Raw genomic sequence first — 23,767 nt, 5'->3', positions numbered from 1 at the left:
TGGCCACAGAATGAAGCACCAGCACAATATAAACTGGGGAATTCAGGCTGTACTAGTTTGGATCATGGGACAGACTACCTTTTGTTTTTATCTTGTCTGCACGTTATTGCTTGTAGCAACAAATGGAAATTAGGTTACATTCCGTTTCCTAAGGACATCTTTGGGAGACACTGAGGCATGGGGAAATTTTCTCAAAAAAAAAAAAAAAAAAGTACTCTTGATGAAAAAAAAAAAAAAAAAATAATCAGAGGTTTATTTAACTTTCCAGACCTCCATAAAAAAACAATAAGAGACTCTTATTTAACAGTTCAGAAACTTGCAAAGCAGACTGTTACAAATAAAAGAAAAAATGATTTCTACATCATACAGCACCACTTGTTTAAACCAGCACTTCCAACTTGTGCTTTACAAATGACTCCCCTGCTTTCTAATCACTCCAGCCTTTTATAGGAGTCATAACACCCACCATGCACTGCAGCATTCCCTTTAAATTCCAGGAAGTGCTGCTGGCCTGCCTCTTAAGAGGTGCAAGCCACCACACCAGGCTGTATCACAGGTAAAACTTTTAACTTCAAAGCTGCATTTGCAATTATGCGGTGTTATAAAATCCTTCACAATATAGTTACCACAAATTACATTTCCTATGCATATGTGTACATTGTAGCATTTATCTTACACATTTAAATGTAACACACAATAGCAGTAAAGTGTTAACACAAGCTAGTTAATTACATGCATGGTTCACAGGTGCTGACAGATTTAGAGTAAAGAAAGGAAAGTGCATTAGGTGGCCAGCCTAATGGAGAAGAGGAAAAGTAACAGAAAGAAATACCATTCACCCAGCATAGGTCTGTCAGTCCATGTGAACACTTGCATTAAAACCAGTGTGACAGATTTTAGTGCATATTATATGCAATTTGAAGCAGTACCATTCACATCTCCACAGACACCAAAAATAGATTTACACCAAGGCTTATCCTTAATCAAATTGGTCAAAACACGGTTGAAGTCTTAATACTGTGTAGTATAGTCAGGGCCATATTTACTTTATAGGCTACCATAGGTCCGACCTCAGCTGCCTATATGGCAAAAGAACATCAGAGTAACTAGCCAAGTTTATTTTCAACCCAGTGTTTGACTAGCTTGCTGGGGTACCAGGATTTTTCCTTTGCCCTCTCTGGAGCACAGAGCATTATCACGTTTATAACTTTTCCAGTCCCTGCTTGTGTTTTCATTTACTCCCAGGAGAAATATGAAAGCTTTAATTTAGACCTCGGATGGGGTCAGCCAAAAGCTAAAAATGTATTGCTACAGAAAGGCAGAAGAATCCAGAGAGGCTAATTATTTCACATTGGCAGGGGAGTTTCCCAGGAAGAATTTGCACAGTAGAGATGAGAGCAATCTACTCTATTGCTCTGTCACAGCTTATAATAGCAGTAATGCAACAAACCGAAGATGCAGGACAGCTGTTCACAATACTCCTGAATGTGTATTATTGAAAGTTGCCTCATTGGTTGCTGTGATATCTCTACTTAGAAAATGTTTCCCATAGACCTTGGTGAACTGGCAATTTGTTTTGAAAAAACACATTTTTTAAATTACATTTGAACAATGAATCTCTGAAAACATGGCAATACCCTTTGTCTCGGTAAGAACTAAAATGTTGAGGGCTCTGATTGGTGGGCCCATAAGGTCAAGTTTTCTTATGGGTCCTTGGTGCCCCAGTCCTACACAATCCAAACTAACTGTGCCAACAAATCACAACATTTCTTTGAGCCCCCCATTTAGTCTAGCTTTATTAGAAAGCCAACTAATTATGCCCCCATCATGCAAGAAAAAAAAATGTTAAGTAGAATAGGAGGTCAAAGGCAAGAGATAACCTGAAGTTGTATTTATATTTTAAGGTACCTGTGGGCAAAGAGATTCAAGCTGTCCAGCAGATATACGGACTAGTTTTACACCTTCTTCGTTGTTGGATATGGAACAGGCCAAATTGGCTACCTAAAATAAAGATATGTAAAATACGTGTTCATACCAACACTTTCCACAAAAAAATTTTTTTTAAACAAAAATACCAAGAGAAGGATATAAAGTGGAAGGATGAGAAGACGGGGTAGCAAAATATGGACAGAATAGCGTTGCTTAAAAAGGAGGATAAAGAAAAAAAGGATGGGGAAAGAAGTAGAAAGATGAGAAGATGGGGTAGCAAAATATGGACAGAATATCATTGCTTAATAATATACATGTGTGGCTTGATACATTGGGGCTCTATGTTTGATTTAGCCAGGAAACTATTTGCATGGAAACATGTTATGGTGTATTTATGGGTTCTTACGTTTAAAAACATGTAGGTAGCAAGAAAGATTGCACAAAGATCCAAATATATCCTCAATGTTAATTACATTCTCGCTTAGCTTTTTAGAAACCTACTTTAAAAGTTTAAATTTGTTGACATACTATGTACAACAATGTGCACACCAATCAAGAAAACACTACCTTGTTTATTATAGTACTTATTGCATTCTGACATTTCTGCAGAGGGCAGAGTAGATGTTGCCTTATTTTTCTATGGAATGAAAGTTTTTTCTCTCAGTATTTAGTTTTTTTTTCTTATAAAAATGGAGTCGATAATCGAGGACCTCAAGTGAGCGTTTTAGAAAGAGGATCTATCCCCATGTGGTTCAGCCATGGCACTTTTCATTTAATATTAAGAGAGAGTCAACGAGATGTTCTATGACCACTGTTTTTAGCAGTGTCCGTCAACCCCCTACAAGTGCTGTAGCCCTTAAAAGTGGTTAGGAGGGCAAATGGGTATATTTGTCAGTTTTTCTACTCACTGAGACATAGAATGGTTTTTCACAGAGGTGTCAGAGAAGGCCACTATATTGTGTTACTGGTTTAAAGGGGGCGTTCATATATCAGTTATTTACCAGAGCATTTACACCATTTACTAAGCATTTCATGTAGTGGCCATTGTCAATTTCTATGAAAGAATCGTCCAGTTGAATGTCACATGACAGAGGTTTTTTAATCAGAGAGTGAGCCCCTTACAACCCAGTGCAGTTTTGACCCAAAATCTACCTAGGGTGCATATTGACAAGTTAATTGTTTTCAGGATGGAAGTGAACCTAAATTGTGATTTTTGGAGAGGTCAGTGGCAAAATCCAGGATCACTTAACAGAATTAAGGAATGTCAATTAGAAGACACTTGTAAATAAAAATAAAAAAATTATATGGAATGGAACCGCTTTTTCACATGATGGTTTAGGGGAAATTTTAAAGGTTGTTTCACTGCCTCTTGGAATCGACCAATTGGCAATGCTAATAAAAATTAAGGTATTTTTTAATCTTTTTTCGACACGCCATTAACAAGTTAAATTCTACCTCTGAAGTATCTTATTTTTAAAATTATGAACTACGGTATTAAATTGAATTTAGATATTAAGCTACTAATTTTCTGTGCCACATGAAAGTGCAGTTTCTTAGAGGTTTACATTAACAAGATGACCAGAAATTGCTATTGGTCGCCTATAGCAATCAATCAGCAGGAAGCATTTGGTGGTCACCTGCTCAAAAGCAAACCTCTTATTGGTTGCTATGGATTATAGTTATTGGTAAGAGATACGTAGTTTGGAGTTCATAGTTTGTAGAAGCATTACATTTTTACATTTAAAACAAAGTAACATCTTGAAAAAAAAAAAAAGGTAAGTGTCCATTTTTACCTCAATCAGTTTATTGGCATGTTCACGAAATACTTGTGCATACTCTTTAACTTCTTTTTCATTTCCATTCTTTGCAGCCTCAATCAACACAAGTAGTGGTACATTGGTCTCCAAGAAAGAGTCAGAAACATGGTCCATAACAGCCTTTCTCAACTAGGGGGGGGAGAAAATTATATATATGGTTTATAAACTTGTCAGATATATCCTGGAAAGCAAGCCGACATGGGTATAAAATATCTTTAGAGCAGGCGATTCCTACCACTATTCCAATATTTGTAAATTGACAAAGTTTGACAGACATTTTTACCACTGCTCCTCAACTTCCAAAGGTAATGGAAGTAGCATCCGCTTCCCCTATAGCTTTGCCACTGGGTACTATGTACGGCCACTCATAGTATTGGTCTATCTGGCAAACAATAATAGACAGATACTGCCAAGATAGATTACATGGACAGCATTCTTTGCTACTTATTCACAACTGGTTTATACATGTATAGGGCACCATAACGCAGTGGGTCCTAGACATCTTGCATGGTGTTACAGCAGAAAGCAATATTTGGAAGCAAGTATTGTCTATCCCCCCCACCAGCAAAAAAATTAAAAAAAAAAAAAAAATTGTATTATGGTTCAGAAAGTAACACTATGTAGAGAATGACAAAAGCTGAAAAACTACCTGTCTACGCAAGTCTCTGGTTTTCCTTGTCATTTTGTCGATTGCTGAATTTAGAGCATCACCACGTTCCTTGCGGCCAGTCTGCAAGGTAAGTTATAAAAATTATAAAGACACCAGTAATACAATGGATCTCAATCATATCAAGGATATAAAAAAAATAACATGTTTAACTATTAAAAATAGGTACCTGCCTAGTTTTATTTGTGACATCATATAGAAATTTTTTTTTTTACTTTTTTTGAAATGTAGTTAGTTGGACAGTGCTTAACATGTCTAAATTTTTTTGTCAAGGTTTGAGCATGCCAGTGAATTCTGTATTAGGCTTGCTTATGCCATCCACCATTTCATTATTTTTCATTCTTGACAAAGGCATTGAAATTATGAGAATGGGTGAGATGGGGGATGGTTGTAGGATATTTTGGTTGGCCAGCTATGTACAAGAAAAAATGACGTCTGTCACAGAACAATTAACTGTGTGTGACTATAACTGGTATGTGTACCAAAACAAGCACAGTCTAAAAATAAAAACCACACTTACATTTCCCATGTATTCAGAAAGGAGATCTTGTAGAGCTTGTCTCACAGAGTTGCATTCAGCAACAATACGTTCCCGGCGATCATCTCGTGTGCAAGAAGAATCTGCCATTAGGGCTGCTCCACTAATGATGCTTTCTAAACGCTCCTCTAGTGAAGGTCTAAATCTTTCTTCACTAAAGCCAAGAGGATCCACAATGATTTGTTTCTGTTTTAACAAAGGGGAGAAAGTTTTAAAAAAGTTACTTCACCACTTATAATAAGTGTTAAAATACAACTCAAAGGTGTTATTTAAAATGTATACAATGAACACCAAGATCTTTAAAAATGGCACCAAGCAACACCCAGAACTTTCAGCATAATTTTGTATAATTTCTGCCTGAAGAGTAGAGCATCTAGAGTTCAGGAAGCTCGCTTTGCAATATTGATATAAAAGAACCATTTAACGCTTTGCCCACCAAGCACATATGTTTTACATGCTGGCTGGCTTAAACTGTTCCTGGGAAAAAACAGTTATTTGGCACTTGTTTCTCTCAGTCACTGGTGTATAGTGTCAAAATAGGTGACAACTCCATCAGAAACAGGCCAAGGAGTATGCCTTCGTCATTCCTGCAACACTTAAGCAAATTTATTGATTTGTATTATTTCGCCCTGCATTTCTGTTTACTTTTATTTTTTATTTATTTTTTCACTGAAGCTTTAAAGTTTAATAATTATGGCACTCATACTTTCAAATAAAACATAGCATGAGCACATGAATTGACAGCAAGAGCATGGGAGCTTACAAGACCAGCAGGCAGTGACAGCACAAGTGTCAGGACTAGGTGTAGGCCAGTGATCCCCAACCAGTAGCTTGTGAGCAACATGTTGCTCTCCAACCCCTTGGATGTTGCTCCCAGTCACCTCAAAGCAGGTGCTTATTTTTGAATTCCAGGCTTGGAGGCAAGTTTTGGCTGCATAAAAACCAGGTGCACTGCCAAACAGAGCCTCAATGTAGGTTGACAATCCACATAGGGACTACCAAATGGCCAATCACAGCACTTATTTGGCCCCCCCCCCAAGAACATTTTTCATACAAGTGTTGCTCTCAAACGCCTTTTACTTCCGAATGTTGCTCACGGGTTCAAAAGGTTGGGGATCCCTGGTGTAGGCCATGGAAGAGGCATGTGTCACTTCTGCCTACCTCTACTTCTGGCCCTAGCCTAATTACAGCTACACAGATCCAAAGAGGAGGGTAGGTTATGTGTGACTGTGGCCTTAAGGTCACCTTAACGACCTTCATTTTTACAACACAAAAATGCAGGCGCTGCGACAGCTAAAATTCATAGGCACCATATTAATTTTTTTTGGAAGGGCAGGGGATCTAGATAGCACATAGTTTTGTAAACATAGTTTTAAGTTAGGATGCTCTATATTTGGACCAATGAAATCTGTATAAAAGGTTCTGTAAAAAGCAAATCTCCTAAAATGTTACAAATTAAATTTTTGGCAAAGCTTTATAGTTGAGAAGTATGCATATCTACTCATCTTGTATTTGTTAGAATGTGTTCAGAATGTTTCTTCAGCAGGGATTCCTATTAGTTTTGTTTTTTTTTTTGCCTTGCAATCTAAAGTATAACTTCCAATAATACTATTTGAAAACTCAGTAGTGTGCTGCCACTCAATAAGACTATAAATAAGTTATTGCATGCTCATGGGATAGGGTTTTTACCAGTCCGTTGTATTTTCATACATTAAAATAAAATATATTTCTTATGTGTTTCGGCTTCTGTATAACAGGCGGTTAAAGCATTAAAGGAGTTCCACTTATACCACTCTTGTTAGCAGGTCTCATTAAGCAGATTAAACTTAAAGGACAAAATGTAAAATTCTTGCAGCACACTACACAGAAACCCAATGCATTTAGAGAAGGTACAATTGTCAACTACCTTATAGTGCCTGATCTATTGGTATTCATTACAATATAACTATTGCAGGCTTAAGTTAAGCATTTAGAACCCTTAAATATAGTGTAGTGAAACCCCACTGCCATACTTACATCAAAATTATTTAGGGCAACAGCAAGTTCTCCACCTCCTTGTTGTTGAGCACTTTCTTCAGACGATGTAGCTTGGGCTGCATTTGAAATGCCACTGACAGCTTGTTGAAGTTGTTTATATACCAAGTCCCTATTAGCTTTGTATGCAGCTACATCGGGATGCTGCAGACATGCCTGTGAAGCAGTGTAAAGAATAGGAATGCTCTTCTGAAGAATACCACGAGCTGCAGCCATCTGATCTCTGTGGCCAATATCCTTTAATTCCTAAAACATACATACAAGGATGTTCTTTATATAATGCATAGAACAACATGACTTCTAAATAAGAAAATAAAGCTTTAAATTACATGCAATTAAATAATACATTTACACAATTTAATTTCACACAAATTACAAAGTAAGTCCGGTTAAAAAAATAAATAAAATTACATACACGTCCATCAAGTTAAACCTTTTAACTCTATTTTAACCTGCCTAACAGCTAGTTGATCCAGAGGAAGGCAAGAAACCCTATTTGAAGCCTCAGATTTGCCTCAGAAGGGGGAAAAATTCCTTCCTGACTCCAAAATGGCAATTGTACTAGTCAATGGACCAACTTGTACTATGAGCTATCTTCCATAACCCTGTATTCCCTCACTTGCTAAAAAGCCATCTAACCCCTTCTTAAAGCTATCTAATGTATCAGCCTGTACCACTGATTCAGGGAGAGAATTACACATCTGCACAGCTCTCACTGTATTTCTATAAAGCAAAAAAAATCCACTGCAAAACACTTTTGCTAGTAGGATTTTTAGGGCTAGTTCCTTTACTAGAAGATACAAACATGATTTATAAAGGAAAAAGGAACTACCGTATATACTCGCGTATAAGCCGAGTTTTTCAGCACCCAAAATGTGCTGAAAAACTCAAACTCGGCTTATACGCGGGTCATACCTCTGCTCTTCCCTCTGTCCTTCCCTCTGTCACCTCTGCCCCAGCCGGACTGCCTGTGACTGCCTGTGTCGCCGCCCGGAGCAGGTCCAGGAGCTCCGGGCGGCGCGTCCTTCCCTGCCGGCGTTCGCTTTCAAAATGGCGGCGCCCATGGCCGCCACGTGGGTAGCGGCGCCGGCCGCTACCCACGTGGCGGCCATGGGCGCCGCCATTTTGAAAGCGAACGCCGGCAGGGAAGGACGCGCCGCCCGGAGCTCCTGGACCTGCTCCGGGCGGCGACACAGGCAGTCACAGGCAGTCCGGCTGGGGCAGAGGTGACAGAGGGAAGGACAGAGGGAAGAGCAGAGGTGACAGAGGGAAGAGCAGAGGTGACAGAGGGAAGGACAGAGGGAAGAGCAGCCAGGGTGGGGAGAGCGACAGATGGGGGGGGGAAGTGGCAGAGGGAAGCAAACATGAAATAGGGGTGGCAGAGGGAAGCAAACATGAAATCCGGTCGGCGACACAGTCAGTCACAGACAGTAACAGGTACCTGCCCAGTGTCCCCCAATTGTTGCGGCTGGGTCACATTCACATTTTGAAATCTGACATGGGGCCCCTAGGCTTATACACGAGTCAATAAATTTTTCCAGTTTTCTTAGGTAAATTAGGTACCTCGGCTTATACACGGGTCGGCTTATACACGAGTATATACGGTAAGTTTTTAAATGTTTTAGTGTTAGAAGGTTCGGTTTCCACAGAAATTGTTATTTTATACCCAATGCACCAGTCATAGCAGTGATATTGGGTTGTATTTTAAATAAAATTCAAATCAAAGTACAACATGGTGACAGACTATTACAAAAAATTTTGTCATACAAAAGAGGTGAAATTAGATCTTGGTAATAGATTGACATTCCCTTGAAGGACTATAATCCAGTTCATAGGTCTTAGTTGGACGGTCCTACAGCTGAAGTCAATGGAACTGTGTACAACAATATTGGTTCGACAATGATTTTCTACCACACAGCTCCAGAGTCTTGTTATGGCCAAAGTCCAATTTTGATACTCCCTAGCATCTATCTGTGAAGCAGTGTAGGCACCAGTAATGCTGTGTCTAGCAGCCCAAAGAATCATTATAAAATGGCTTTACAAAAACGAAGGATGACATCATAAGCACACACCACACAGATGCTTCTGTAGAAAGACTTCAAGTAAGATACCAACAGACATTTGGGGACATGCCCTTCAACACATGCTCTTGAACTATATTCCAACAAGGAATCCTAAATCTAGTTAGTATTTTAAGGACCAAAAAAGTGTTAAACCAAAACTGGACCCCACAAACAATGTAGGTCTTTATAAAAAGATATTGCATAAGACAGCTCATATGTAAAACCCTGCTTCATGTAAATAAACCATTTTCATAATATACTTTTTTTAATAGTATGTGCCATTGGGTAATCATAAATAGAAAATTGCCTTTTTAAAAAATAAGGGCCGCCCCCTGGGATCATACAATTCACTGTGCACACAAACATACCAACAAACCATACTGTCCAAAGAATAGAAAAGAACCCCCACTAGAACAGACTAAACTCAGGCAGTCACAAAGTATTATTGACACACTTATTTATAGTTAGTTAAATAGTAAACACTTGAATAAACACCACTAATCAGTGCATGAGGCTGAATATGCCACTTATTAAATTGTTATAAAAGTGCTGTGCAATAAGTTATAAAGTGCAGTGCAAAGGATTATTAGTGAGGAGCTTGAAGGGCCAAGTTTCTTCTTTCCCACATCAATATTCGGCAATTAATAGAGTGATACCAAATTGATCACCAATTTCTAAATTACTAATAATGCTAAAAGAAAATAAGTTGATAGTTATAATAGATTGACTAAAATGAGAATATTGAATACATTGGATTATAAAGTGCTACAGTGCTGAATGAATTTAGTAATCCTTCCTAATTAATAAGGTTAAATTAGTTAATTAACTAGGCTGCCATTAGATAGGATAAAAACTAAAAATCAATGCTCAAATTCATGAGGAAAGGAGGAAAATGAAAAAAGAGAAGGTGGAGTTGTCCCAAAACTACTACCTAATTTGTTCTATCCCTGGGACACCACAAAGGTGGAGAAGGCAGAGTAACCGGGACTGTGGTCTTGTGATTAACTAAGCCCTAAGCTGATTTAAGAGACTACGATATCCTATAAAACCACAATTCCACGGTCTCCTGGGAGTTTAGTATTGCAGAGAAAGAGAAGGAGTTGAACCGAGCAAAGATTCTTTCCACCACCCTCCGAAAATTGTTTGACCCCAAGTTAAGTATATCGTTTTAAAAGATAACCAGATCTGGAAATGCAACGCCGACGCGCGTTTCGCTATGTTAGCTTTGTCAAGGCGTAATAATAATGTTCCCTGGGACGCGTGGTTTAAGTTACTTCCGCGTCCTGCGTCACGTCAATCAGTTCTCGCGAGATCTCACCCCGAGATCGCGCGTACTCACACGCTCCCACTACACCTATCGCGAGGAGTGCGTGTACCTCCCTCCTATTGGTGCCGCCGTTGCCATGACACCCATGCCGCAACTCGGAGCCATCTCGCAAGACGTGACACCCCTTATGGCTCGCCCTTACTCATTCCAATTCTTTACTTGCAGATCCTGCATTAATCTTACCACATCAAGGGCTTCCATACACACAGGGACATTGGGGAGCATTTATTATTTATTTATATAGATCACCATTATGTCTGAACTTGTTTTTTAATTGAATTATTTATTTCTATAACTTTTTTTTTCTTTTAGCATTATTAGTAATTTAGAAATTGGTGATCAATTTGGTATCACTATTAATTGCCGAATATTAATGTGGGAAAGAAGAAACTTGGCCCTTCAAGCTCCTCACTAATAATCCTTTGCACTGCACTTTATAACTTATTGCACAGCACTTTATAACAATTTAATAAGTGGCATATTCAGCCTCATGCACTGATTAGTGGTGTTTATTCAAGTGTTTACTATTTAACTAACTATAAATAAGTGTGTCAATAATACTTTGTGACTGCCTGAGTTTAGTCTGTTCTAGTGGGGGTTCTTTTCTATTCTTTGGATATTGTGAAATTTTTGAATACTGACTGCAGTCAGACCTCCACCGGAATTAGAAGGATAAAAACCAAGGGGTGATTCGTGTTTGTAAACAAACCATACTGGTTACGTCACATGAGCCAATTAACAGACAGAGTTCTGTCTTTTGCTTCAACACTTCTTGTTGTTGTTACAGTTAGAGCTGCAGTATTTCTGGTCAGGTAATCTCTGAGGCAGCACACAGACAATCACGAAATGGTGGCTCGAGGCAAGAGATATAAAATGGCAATATTTACTTAAATATATGACCAGTTTGGCAAGATTCTTTAATATGCCACTTAATATGATGTAAACGATCTGTTGCTTAAATGTTCATTTTGGGGGTATAGTTTTCCTTTAACACTGGACACAAATTGTTTCTCATATGAACGATCAAACATGTGTACAATGTAAAACCATTTTCAATTAACAATTTAAGAGAAAAAAATCCAAAAGAAATCTAGCAAATAGGTTAAAGGATTTTTTCACACACACACACACACATTAAAAAAAATGTTCTACCTGTTGTCTCTTTGCCGTCATGACATTTAATTTATCCACTTCAGCTCTCAAAGCCTTATATTGTATTCCTAAATCTTGTTCAGTTCCAGCATTTCTTAATTTCAGAATACCTTCTTCAACCTATTTAAACAAAAAAAAAAAAATGTAAGTGTTTTAAAGTAATAAAAATATAATGTATAAATGTTTCCCTTTAAGTCAATTTCAGCTATTTTGAGGAGTATGCCTTTGTCCTGTTTAAGCAGGGTTCTTGAAGTACTTAAAGGAATAGTAACACCAAAAAAATAGTGTTTTATTAAAGTAATGAAAATATCATGTTGTATTGCCCTGCACTGGGAAAACTGATGTGTATAAAAGCACTCCGTCTTTGGCCTCGTACTTTTATATGGTCATGGAACTCCTTGGTGACTTATAACATTCTTATATTTTACAATAGGGGGTACTTTATTCACTATATCTACAATACATGCCATAAACAAAGGACTGCTGTTATAACAGAAAACAAAAAGTATGCAAGCCCCTAAAGAATTCGGTTATAAAAAGGGTACAAGGCTAAGTGCCTTTGTATAAATCTTAATAGTTTTATCAGAAGAAGATATATTATCTACTTATAACTATTAAACAAAATAATTGTAATAAGCAGTTTGCAAATAAGTAGATATGTAACTGTTTTAGAAGCCAATTTACCACTTTCAGCTGAACCAGTAACCTGTACACATCTGCCATGTCAGCCAAAATCAGCAGCCTTGTGACAGCAGACAACAATGCACGTGCAGCACGGACCATGTTTCCACGTTTAACAGAAGAGCAAGGATCATCCGCAAACTCTCCAGAGGCGCTTCTCATCTGTTCACCTAGAAGCCAAGAACATAGAGGTCAATGAAATCAATGACAAACCTGAAAGCTCAGGGGAGATACTTTTTTTAATTACAAATTAAAAGGGTTGCCATCATTATATTTACCCCCTTTATTTCTAATCATGGGCTTCAATTTCATAAATTTTAATTATTTTTAAGCGTTGCCTTTTCATTCATATCTTTCTAATCAAACAGTTACATGCATTTATGTTGTTCTACCAAGATACCATGGGGCAGATTCACTGAAGGGCAAAGTGGCTAACGCTAGCAACATTTCGCCAGAAATCCCATCCACAGGGACATCGCCAATTTACTAACAGGTGTTGGTGACAATTCGCTAGCCAACGAGACCGTCACTAGTGTTTGTACTCGTCAGACGACTTCTCGCTCTGGAGAACCGTTGTTATTCCACAAATTCAATAAAGTGCGAATTTTATTGAACGCTACTTCGCCAGAGTTTACTTCTCCACCTCAGACCATGCGAACAGCTAAAATGAAGCTAGATCGATCCTCCTCAATCTTATGTCAGTTACATCACATCCTGAAATGCATTAAAGTTGTAAAAACAATGGCGACTTTTCCCTTTGTTTAAGCAGGATTGCCTAAAAAAGTCCGAAATATGAAACTTTTTTGCCTTAACATTTTCCCCCAGATATTTGAGAGGCATGGAACATTCATTTGAGAGTGGACTCATGTGTAGGGCATCTCTTTTGTCTTTATTAAAGTTCCTTGGATATTTGTAATAATAAGTGGCCACTTCAAGCATTTGCAAGAACATCTTTAATAAACACGTCCATACGACTTTAAATGTACCGCCCAAATTGACCCACGAGTAAGAGGACGAACAAAGTTTCGTTAGGCAGAAGCGAAAAGTCGCCATCGTTCGGCACCTAGGGCGCAACTTCTCATTATTGTGAATTAGCGTAGCGGTAACTTATTTTCACCTGGCAAAGTGTGCCGAATCGTTCGCTGGCTACAATTCACCCTTTTGTGAATCTGCCTCCATGACTACAAGTAACACACTTTTGCTATCTTAGTTTAACATTTTTTCTGCTATGCCCCATACCAGGCTTAGTGGCTCCCTTCTTTCAGCAAGCCACTTCCCAAGGACTTAAACTCCCACAATTTACTTTTGTTTTCATTGCCATATGGTTCGCTGGGCATGTGTATGCGACTCCAAAATTAACCCACCGTTTTCCTCCACAACTGTATTGATTTTATTTTGACTGTGCAAATTAAATTATTTTGTCCTGCACATCTCAATGCAAATGCCAATACATAGCAAACACCCAACGTTGACTTGTGTTATAACCCAATGCATCCATCACTAGGCTGATTTACAAATAGTAAAGATTAAATAGAGTAAAACTGAGTATCTAGAGTTATACTGCAATGTGTATACAATTATGTTAAACAAAAGAAACAAATTCTTAAGCAGATAAAGGGCCATAAATTGCACCAGCATCACATGCATGGTAGGTCAGATCGCTCAAAAAGCATAACCCTATAATCACTGTTACACCAGCAATTTGCCACAAGACTGCAACAATGTCTGGTAACAATTTCCCAAGCCACAAGATTAAGGGGGAAGTGGGTCCAGTGGCAACAACTGCTTAGAGAAAACAACTAGGCCTGTGAAAGAGAAAATACATGGCACAGTCTCTTTTAAAAGAACATAACACACAAAGAGGGGAGAAAGAACATACCATACAGTATTAACAGTGCATTGAATAGAGATACTTACCCTGTTTCCGAACATCTTCAACTGCTGCAATGAGTTCCTCTTTAAGAAACTGGCTGTCTTTTGCGATTTTGTCTCCTTTATCCAAAAAATTTTGGGTTGCTTGCTCCACTGATGCAGCCAAAACATGAGCTTTCTTTGAACGCCCTTTCTTTTTATTGGATGGTCCTTTATTGCTAGTATTCACCAAAGTAGTCACCTGAAGAATAATATTCGTGAGCAGGAATCACATTTAGTGTTCATTTAATAAGTGTTAATTTAATGTTACAGTGTTGTGACATGTTGTTGCTTTATAATTTATTTGTTAATAAGAATGTCAACAAAGGTACAATTCTACAGGCAATTGTACATGAAGCATACTAGAATCTTTGTAAACAGTGGGAGTAAACAGTGTAAAGGCAATAAAGCACAGTATGATTTTATTACTCAAGTACCAATAATATTTAGGGTGAGGTCACACGGGACATTTTTACTTTGCAGTTTTAAAAACGCATAGTCGAGCGTAAATACGCCAATGAAACCACATATGCATGACAGTGAGCGTTTTTCATCCTGTAGTTTTCTTTTCCAAACATGCATTTTGGTTTTCTCACCAATTAGTTTTAACTTTTGTGAAAAAAAAAGCCAAGTGGAAAAGCAATTTACATGCAAAATATTGGCAGACTGTCAACATGCAACATAATTACGTCACCAGCAAACAACGCAGCAAATATCCATATGTGCAATCCCATCTCACGAGATTGCTTAATGGTCACAGAAATCCTTTTCAGTCCAAATTGCCTTATCAAGTATAGTAGGGGGTATATTATTCTCTAAATTATACTCCCATATGGAAAAAAAGTCAATTAACTTACCTGAGATACTAAAGGCTCAAGAAGTCTCTCAACGGCTAGTGTTCTTATTTCCAAGCTTTTTGGATCCCACTTGAAATTTATGTTTCCTGTATTGAGAGTCATGGCTAAGGGAAGGGGGGAAAAAAAATAAAATTACACCATCGACTGATAAGACAAGGAAAGTCAAATTCAATTAAGATGACATTTTATTAGCCACCTCCCAGTGAATAAAATTACTTTTGATTTACTCCTGGCAAAAAGAAAAATGTACCCGCCCAGGGTGCGTGCGTTTATATAGTAAAAGTTCAGATTCACAGTTCCTATACAGAGCATACAAGTGGTCCAGGACTGCCACAGTGGATCCGCTAAAAATGGTAGCAAGCAACTCAGAAAAGTATCCTGGGTCCTTAAAGGCTGCCTTATGGCAATGTTAATCTGCCATACAGTACATTTTAGACATATACACATAGAACCTCACACTTATCTTAAATAAGCTGCACAAATCCATATCAGATCCCAGATAAAGGGGAAGGAAACCTAGTTGGCGCAAAAACCCTCCCCCCTCCCGTGTGTTGCCCACCCTCCCTCCCCCCCCCTGGCCTACCCATCCCGCTGGGCAAATGCCCCTAACTTGTTACTTACCTTTCTGCGCAGGTCCAGTCCAGGGAGTTCACAGACGACATCTTCTTCCACGCGATCTTCTTCCTGCTTTGAACGGCGTTTTGTCACATGTGCAGTAGGAGCATTTCGCCAGTACGTATCTACTGCGCATGCGGCAAAAGTCACCAAGTACTTTTGGCGCATGCGCAGTAGATCGTACCGGCGAAATGCTCCTACTGCGCATGCGCCTGTCAAAGCAGGAAGAAGATTGTGTCTGAACTCCCTGGACTGGACCTGCGCAGAAGGGTAAGTAACAAGTTAGGGGCATTTGCCCAGCGGGACGGGTAGGCAACACACAGGAGGGGGGGGGAGGGTTTTTGGCCAACTAGGTTTCCTTCCCCTATAAGGCAGCGGGAGCTACCCACGTACATGGAAATTCAAACAAGTCTTCGCTTGTGTTTTACATCAAACAAAAAATTCAAACCGTACAAATTAAAGTTCATACCTCAAAGTCTTCAGTACAGCATGCAGTGATGCTAATGATTTTTTAGTAGACTTAAGGAATGAAGATCCAAATTACGGTAAGATCTGCTATCTGGAAGCCACCAGGTCCCATGCATTCCTCAGAACATGTCCCATACTAACCATCACTGACCCTGCTGAGTGCTCCTCCATGTAGGCCAGTATGATTATATATGTTTGTAGGTGGCTTTGCTCTTTATGCATTTGGGCATGTAATGACCACGTGCAACAAATCCTCTCATCCAGGAGGAGGTACACAGTCACTTATTGTGCAATAACCAGACCCCACTTGCAACTGCCTTGGCCGTCTTTAGACCCCCCCCCAACTGCAGTATGATTTCATGTTACCACTACTTACAACCAAACAACACTCCTCTGGTACTTTCTTTTATTTAAAAGGATGTCAACAACTATTTTTGCTCACAAAAGATCACAGAACGAAGACTCTCTTACAAAGCGTTTTGCATTCCTCAGGTAATGCAAAACCAACAAAAATCTGGTTTCCAAAGGGGCTGAACTTTAATTTATCCATTTACTCCAAAATCACAGCCGTGCCCATCTTACTTATGTTACCAATGAATGGCGGAATGTCATCACTACTCATCAGGGCACTGCCAACAGTGCAGACAATATAGCTAGGGTTTTGACATGGGCGCCAAACTTGATTATGTGATCCATTTGTTTGCAAACCTCAAGCTCAAGTTTTTTTTTTGTTGTTTTAAAACCCTTACAATCAGGTCAAACCTCCCCTGCAACCTTGCGTGTTTGTTTAAATAGATACAATGTTTTTTTAGAAATGGATGCAGTCCTGCCTCTCAAAATATCTTAAAAGCGATGATTTGCCAACATTGTTTCGATATACTGTATGTATAGGAATGGTATTGCCTGCAGTTTGTATCTAAAGCTCTACTCTGCCAAACCCACAAATTAGTCACATTGTGCAAAGTAGTGCTGAAAAACATGCAGGCCCACATTAAGCAATTTTCAGTAAAATGATCACATCAGGGACACTGTTAAGGTGGTCATACATAGGTTATTAAAAGCTGCAGACTCTGTCCTTCCAGACGAGAAGGCATCTTACTGACGCATGTATGGGGCTTGTGATCTGGCTGAAAATCAGACCCGGTTTTATTTTCCTTTTGGGGCAATGATCACCATCTGTTTGATGTGGTCCTTTCCCAATAGTCTGCATTTACCATAGTTAAGCACTAGTGTGGACTGGTCCAAATCCCTCAAGCAGGGCAGGAACTAGTGGTAGGAAGAAAATGCACGTGCCTAGGGTGCAACGGTGGGGAGAGCTAGCAGGGGCAAATCCAATGTTGCCCCCTCCCACTCTGAACTTAAAGGAACCAAAAATTAAAGTGTATTAAAGTAATGAAAATATAATGTAATGATCTCAATTAACTGGTACAGCTGGTGTGTTTCCATCAGGAACTCTACTACAGTTTACAGAAACAAGCCGCTGTATAGCCATGGGGGCAGTCATTCATACACAGGATACACAGTAAATAACAAGTTCTAAAGAATTCTGTTGTATACTACAGTTCTTTTCTATTATCTGCTGTGTATCCTGTGCCTTTTCTCCTTTTTCCCCCAGTTTGAATGGCTGCCTCCATGGCTACACAGCAGCTTGTTTATATCAACTATTGTAGCCTTTCTAAAATAAACCCACAAGTTTTACAAGTGCAGGGCAAAGGTACATTACATTGTCATACCCTTAAAATACTTTGTTTGGTGTTCCTTTAAAAGATCAGCATCGAAGTGGATCAAAGGGGGCCGCATTGCTAGTGTAATGAGTGCAACAGTGCTCTCTGCACTCACTTAAAGTTACAAGAGGTGGCTTTTTTTGTCACCTTGCCTCATGACAGGAGCTGCCTGGGTACAAGGCACATAGCTTTTCCATCGCTTAAACCTAATCCTGTCCCTTGTCCTCTTACTGCTCACTCTTCTTGTTGCAGTTTTGTGTGTACGCCTAGGGCCCCCCGGCTGGCTTGACCCAGCCAAGTTTACCCACTGGTTGGACAGATTTGGCCAGTGCAACATTCTTTGCGGTTTGTGCATCTCTTTTCCTCCTCCCTCCATTGTGCATTTATATACTGCTTCACCTCCATGGAGTCATCAGAGAGGAGTAGGCATATCGTTTTTAAGGGTTAGGGTAACATCACTTGCAGCTTACAAAAAAATGTACATAGTACTAAGAGGAGAGCACAAACTACACAGAGCTGGCTGACAGTGAGAAAACAGCAGACAGCCTGCCCCACAACTTTGAGGCAGGGCCCAAATAACTATATAAAAGTAATTTTATAGCATCTGTTTAGAACAGGGGTCCCCAACCATTTTAACCCATGAGCCACATTCCCTTGAAAAAAAAGTTGGGCGCAACAAAAGCATGAAAATTTCCTGGGGTACTGAACAAGGGCTGTGATTGGCTATTTGGTAGCCCCTCAGTAGACAGGCAGCCTACGGGAGGTTCAGTTTGGCAGTGCACCTGGTTTTATGCAACCAAAACTTGTATCCAAACCAAAAATTCAAAAATAAGCACCTGCTTTGAGGCCACAGAGCAACAGGCAAGGGTTGGGTGAGCAAAAAGTTGCTTGTGAGCCACTTGTCTATAACATTACTCTACTGTGCAAATACTGGGAAACAGCACATTAAAGGGCGGCTGTCATGGGAATTTTTTTTTTTTCAAAACACATCAGTTAATAGTGCTGTTCCAGCAGAATTCTGCACTGAAATCCATTTCTCAAAAGAGCAAACTGATATTTAATTTTAAAATCCGACATGGGGCTTGACATTTTGTCTATTTACTAGCTGCCCCAAGTGATGTGACTAGTGCTCTGATAAACTTTAGTCACTCTTTACTGCCGTTAAGTTGGAGTGATATCCCCCTTCCCTTCCCCCCCCCCCTCCAGCAGCCTAACAACATAACAATGGGAAGATAACAGCTCCCTAACACAAGATAACAGCTGTCTGGTAGATATAAGAACAGCACTCAATAGTAGAATCCCAGGTCCCACTATGATACGTTCAGTTACATTTAGGGTTGCCACCTTTTCAGGAAAAAAAATACTGGCCTTCCTATATATTTATATTTTTTCCCTATTACTAACATTGGGATCAGCCATCATTTTTACTGGCCAGGCTAGTAAAATACCAGCCAGGTGACAATCCTAGTTACATTGAGTAGGAGAAACAACAGCCTGCCAGAATGAGTTCCATCCTAAAGTGCTGGCTCTTTCTGAAAGCACATGACCAGGCAAAATGACCTGAGATGGCTGCCTACACACCAATATTACAACTAAAAAAATAAATTAACTTGCTGGTTCAGGAATTATATATTGTAGAGTGAATTATTAGAAATAAAAAAAATACATCATAAAAATAATGACAGAACCCCTTTAAGGTTCACAAAAGCCCGCTAGAACCAAGCATGAATGAGTTTCAATCTCCCCATTTGCGGTTTGACCCAAGAAATAACAAAAAATTGGGGTTTTTTTTAGATTAAAAAAAAAAAAAAACAAGATGCTCAGCAGAAACGGCATCCATTGACTGACCCCTGTTTAGTGGGGAAAAAAAAAAAAAAAAAAAAAAAAAAGACACTCCACTGAAATCATGTTTTACGAGAAGCTATACCGCCCATTTAAAGTATTTTTCAAGGTCAGTGCATTGCTTTATTTATAGCTTATCAGCGTAAAGACACTCCCAGCTACTTTTATCTTACAGGCAGAAAGCAGCTCTCTGTATCTGGGATCATAAAATAAAAACATTTATACTGTGTGTGGAAATCTTCGTATGCGCTTCTCATACTGCAAAGATGATACAAAACACACACAAACTGAATATGTTTGGATACACAGCATAAATTAAAATACTCTGAGCAAAAGAGCTGAATTACTTTAAGCCTTAAAGGGGGTTCACCTTCAAGCACTTTTTCCCGTTCAGATGGTTTCAGGTAGTTCACCAGAAAAAGATATTTTCCATTTACTGTTAGAATTGATACAATAGTAGCAAGAGCAGAGAGCCTAGCACTTGTTCTGGATTTAGGGTGCCAACCGTGACACAGTGCCTCATCTGCAACATGTTGCTCACCAACCCCTTGGATGTTGCTCCCAGTGGCCTCAAAGCAGGTGCTTATTTTTGAACTCCTGAAAGTTTTGGTTGTGTATAACTAGATGTACTGACAAACAGAGCCTCCTTTAGACTAACGGCCCACATAAGGGCTAGTGATGTGCGGGTCGGGGTTTTCCCAACCCGCAACCGACCCTAACCCTCCCTCCTTCAGCCTGCGCCCGCTCTTCCGGGTTCTTTTTATATACCCAGCTGATGTCACAAAAGGGGCAGGGCGAGCAGGCGCGTGGCTATAAAGCCGGCATTTGAAGGTGGCAGGGAGAGCAGGAGAAGAGCTCAGCCCGCCATACGCGAGGAGCAGTGCATGGTCGACCCGAACCCGCCCGACCCGCGGGCATTGCGTCGGCCCGCACATCACTAATCGGGGCTACCAATTGCCAATCACAGCCCTTATTTGCCACCTCTAGGAAATTTTTCATGCTTGTGTTGCTCCCCAACTCTTTTACAGTTGAATGCGGCTCATAGGAAAAAAAGGTTGGTAACCCCTGGTTTACAGGGTCGGCGACCCCCCCCCCCCTCCCAGAGCTGTTTTAGAAGGTGAAAAAAAAATTAAAAATAAAAAGACTTTACGGTGATACATAGAAAATTGTAATTGGAAAAAGTAGTTATTTCTGGTGATCTAACTGAAAACAACTAGTTGGTGAACAACCCATTTAAAATCACCAGATATAATGTCTCTTTACATAGGCAGTTATTTTGTTAGAATTTGTTTGTACTGGAATCTGTTATTTGAGAGAGCTCTAATTTATCTGCTAGGAAAGGAAGCCCCCTATAAGATATATTGGATCAAACTGTCAATGAATGTCTGACACCCAACTGCTGCATGAAGAGAGAATAAGGAGACACAAGACGCTGAGAGAGGAATAGTGAATATAAACTTGATTATTACAGAAACCATGCAGAATAGTTAATCGAGTCAAACACACTACACCATATGGGTTACTAGTTTCTGTTGCTACAGGCACTGATCCCCTTTTTTATTCTTTGGAGAACAGTTAATTTATTGTATTTAGAAAGGTTATGTCAGTATGCTGAAGCTTATATTAAAGGACAATGAAAGTGTAAAATAAAATAAGGCTAGAAATGCTGTATTTTGTATACTAAACATGAATTACTGCACCACAAAGCCTAATCAAACAAATGATTTATGCTTTCAAAGTTGGCCACACGGGGCAGTCATCTTGTAACTTTGTTAAACATCTTTACAAGACCAAGACTGTGCACATGCTCAGTGTGATCTGGGTTGCTTAGGGATCATAAATTATCAAAACAGCACAAGTCAAATAATATCTGCCAGAAGCCAATACAGCAAGACTGATTAATAATCAGAATATGTAGACTGCACTGGGTCCTGTGTTGTCATGTAATCTAATGTGGATTTTATAGTTTTTGTATTGTTTATACAAACTTTCTCCAAATCTGCAGAACCAGCGGCTGCAGCAAAATAATCCTCCAAATAGAATCCCCTTTAAACTTTAATTTTGGTTAAACAGTTAAAAAAAAAGAGATAGAAAGCAACTGGAAAAAAAAAAAGTATTTCCTTATATGAAACAATCTGAAAGCAACTAAACTGAAAAAAAGTGTTTGGCAAGTGAACAACCATTAATATGCCCTAAATCCATGTGAATGCACTTTCTCTTCCACGGAACGAAATGAAGGAAAACGCGAAAACAATGTTTCGTACTGGGTTATTAGGAAACACCCGCTCCATTGGATTAAACTCACGTTGCCTATCAGGGCCACCATCAGGGGGGCACAGCTGTACTGGGCCCGGGACTAAAGGGGGGCCCGGCTGTGCTGCACTTTTCGAATTAGCCCCCTAACAGCGTCGAAGTTCATGCACCAAAGTGCTGAAGATCAGAAGCCGCAAAAAGACCCAGAGTTAAAATTCTGAAGCTGCGAAAAGACCCAAAGCTACAAAAGAAGCCAGGATCGGACTGGGGCCCACCGGGGCTGCTGTCTAGGGCCCCCCTCCCGACCACCCCCCCCTCCCCACGCATAAACGTGCACACTATGGTTTTTGGGCAGGTATAGCAGGAAAGAGCAGCAGGAACGAGCCTGCAAATCGCAGGTTTGGGTGCAGATCTGAGCCAGGAGCCCACTGGGTTTTTTCCCCAGAGTTCTGCCTGCCCAGTTTGACCCTGGAAGAAGCAACTCAGGTAAGTGCCACTGAACACCAATATTTTTTTATTTTATTGAACCCTTGGCCACCAGTGTTTTTTTTTAAATATTCTATAGGGGCCCCTGACAACCAATGTTTTTGTAAAAACGTTTATGGGGGGGCCCTGGTGCCACTGTTTTTTTTTTTTTACTTTATTAGGGGGGGGGGGGCACCGACCACCAATGATTTTTTTGTAACTTGAAGGGGGGTCCTAACCACCAAAAACTTTTGTGGGGGCCCTTGCGCCAATGGGGTTTTTTTTTTTTTTAACTAATAGGGGGAGCTGACCACCAATGATTTTTTTTTAAAGCTGTGAGTGAGGGGGTTTATCGTTTTTATCACTGGTGTCTGTGTAGATTGTTTTTACAATGGTCTGGGCAGGGCCCAGGGGGCCCAGAAAATGTTATTGTACTGGGCCCCATGATTTCTCCCTGTTCCCTATACAACTACAATAACCCTCAACCATTTGTTTTCTTGAAGTGGGTGGAAGTCACTTTAAATGCCCAATAATTCGCCACATACAGATAATTATAAGTGAGGTCTCTGATTAAAAAAAAAAAACTACGGCGGCCCAGAAGAGTCTTTCCTTCGACTAAAACCAACTTCATTATCGGCCAGCAGATAACTTAAAACAAAGACACATGAAGTTTCAGCTATGAAGAACTTCGCACTTTTGCACAAGGAATACTTTTTTTCTAAACTCACCTTCGCCGAGACGACAACAACGACGACGACGACTTTGGGCGGAGGCTCAGGCTAATGGCAGCGCAGCCCTCTCTCGAATTCCACTTTATCCCAGTCCCGTGAAGTGTAGGAGGAAACAGGATGAGACGAGCAGTTCCTGTTTGGGAGCCCCTCCCAGTTATTTAAGTCTAAAGTGTGGACTGGGGGAAAGATAACGCCTAAATTAATTTCATATGAATTGTGTTCCGCTCGCTGTTGGAGTATTTGAGGCGATTTGTTCTACACAACTAATTCGCAAAGAAATGTGAGGCAATAAGGGGATAAAAGGGGAGGGGCTTAGCAGGGCAAGCCCAGCATGCCACACCCCTTTATCAGGTAGGGCAGACATTGAAAAAAGCGTCTTTCGATAGTTTCACCCCACCCCCACGCGTTTCTGTGTGGTACAGTGTGACGCATGGTCAAGTCATAGAAACCTGCTGGTTTGCGTGAAAATAAATAAAGCGGGTACGACTTAGTTGAAACACAGTTCCTGCGACCTCAGGGGACATATTACACTGAAAACTAACATATAATAAAATAAACATGTGCCCCCTTTAGAAAGCAAATGCACTTTGTTAGCATTTGCCCTCACGGGTAAATTACGCCAGGACAGAAACTCCATTAAGTCAGGAGTTACTTTAGTAATGTTTTTTTAGCGATACTAATACACAAACGCCA

The 23,767-nt window shown here is 39.9% G+C and overlaps 1 protein-coding gene across 1 annotated transcript in view; it reads right to left on the bottom strand.

Moving 5' to 3' along the window:
* The window catches only part of ctnna1.S (catenin alpha 1 S homeolog), a gene marked incomplete at its 5' end in the record, with an annotated part of 42,907 nt that extends 19,753 nt beyond the window's left edge, over positions 1-23,154 (bottom strand). Inside the window, 10 exon segments of the mRNA NM_001090631.1 lie at positions 1,909-2,001; positions 3,723-3,875; positions 4,396-4,476; positions 4,934-5,137; positions 6,968-7,231; positions 11,528-11,647; positions 12,212-12,378; positions 14,126-14,321; positions 14,977-15,079; positions 23,072-23,154. Coding sequence (NP_001084100.1) covers positions 1,909-2,001; positions 3,723-3,875; positions 4,396-4,476; positions 4,934-5,137; positions 6,968-7,231; positions 11,528-11,647; positions 12,212-12,378; positions 14,126-14,321; positions 14,977-15,078 — 1,380 coding nt within the window.
* Positions 23,155-23,767: the final 613 nt, after the last annotated feature.

Source organism: Xenopus laevis, chromosome 3S (assembly GCF_017654675.1).
Source record: "Xenopus laevis strain J_2021 chromosome 3S, Xenopus_laevis_v10.1, whole genome shotgun sequence".
Classification (NCBI taxonomy): domain Eukaryota; kingdom Metazoa; phylum Chordata; class Amphibia; order Anura; family Pipidae; genus Xenopus; species Xenopus laevis.
Note: the sequence above shows the minus strand (reverse complement) of the source record. Positions and strands in the feature narration are given on the sequence as shown.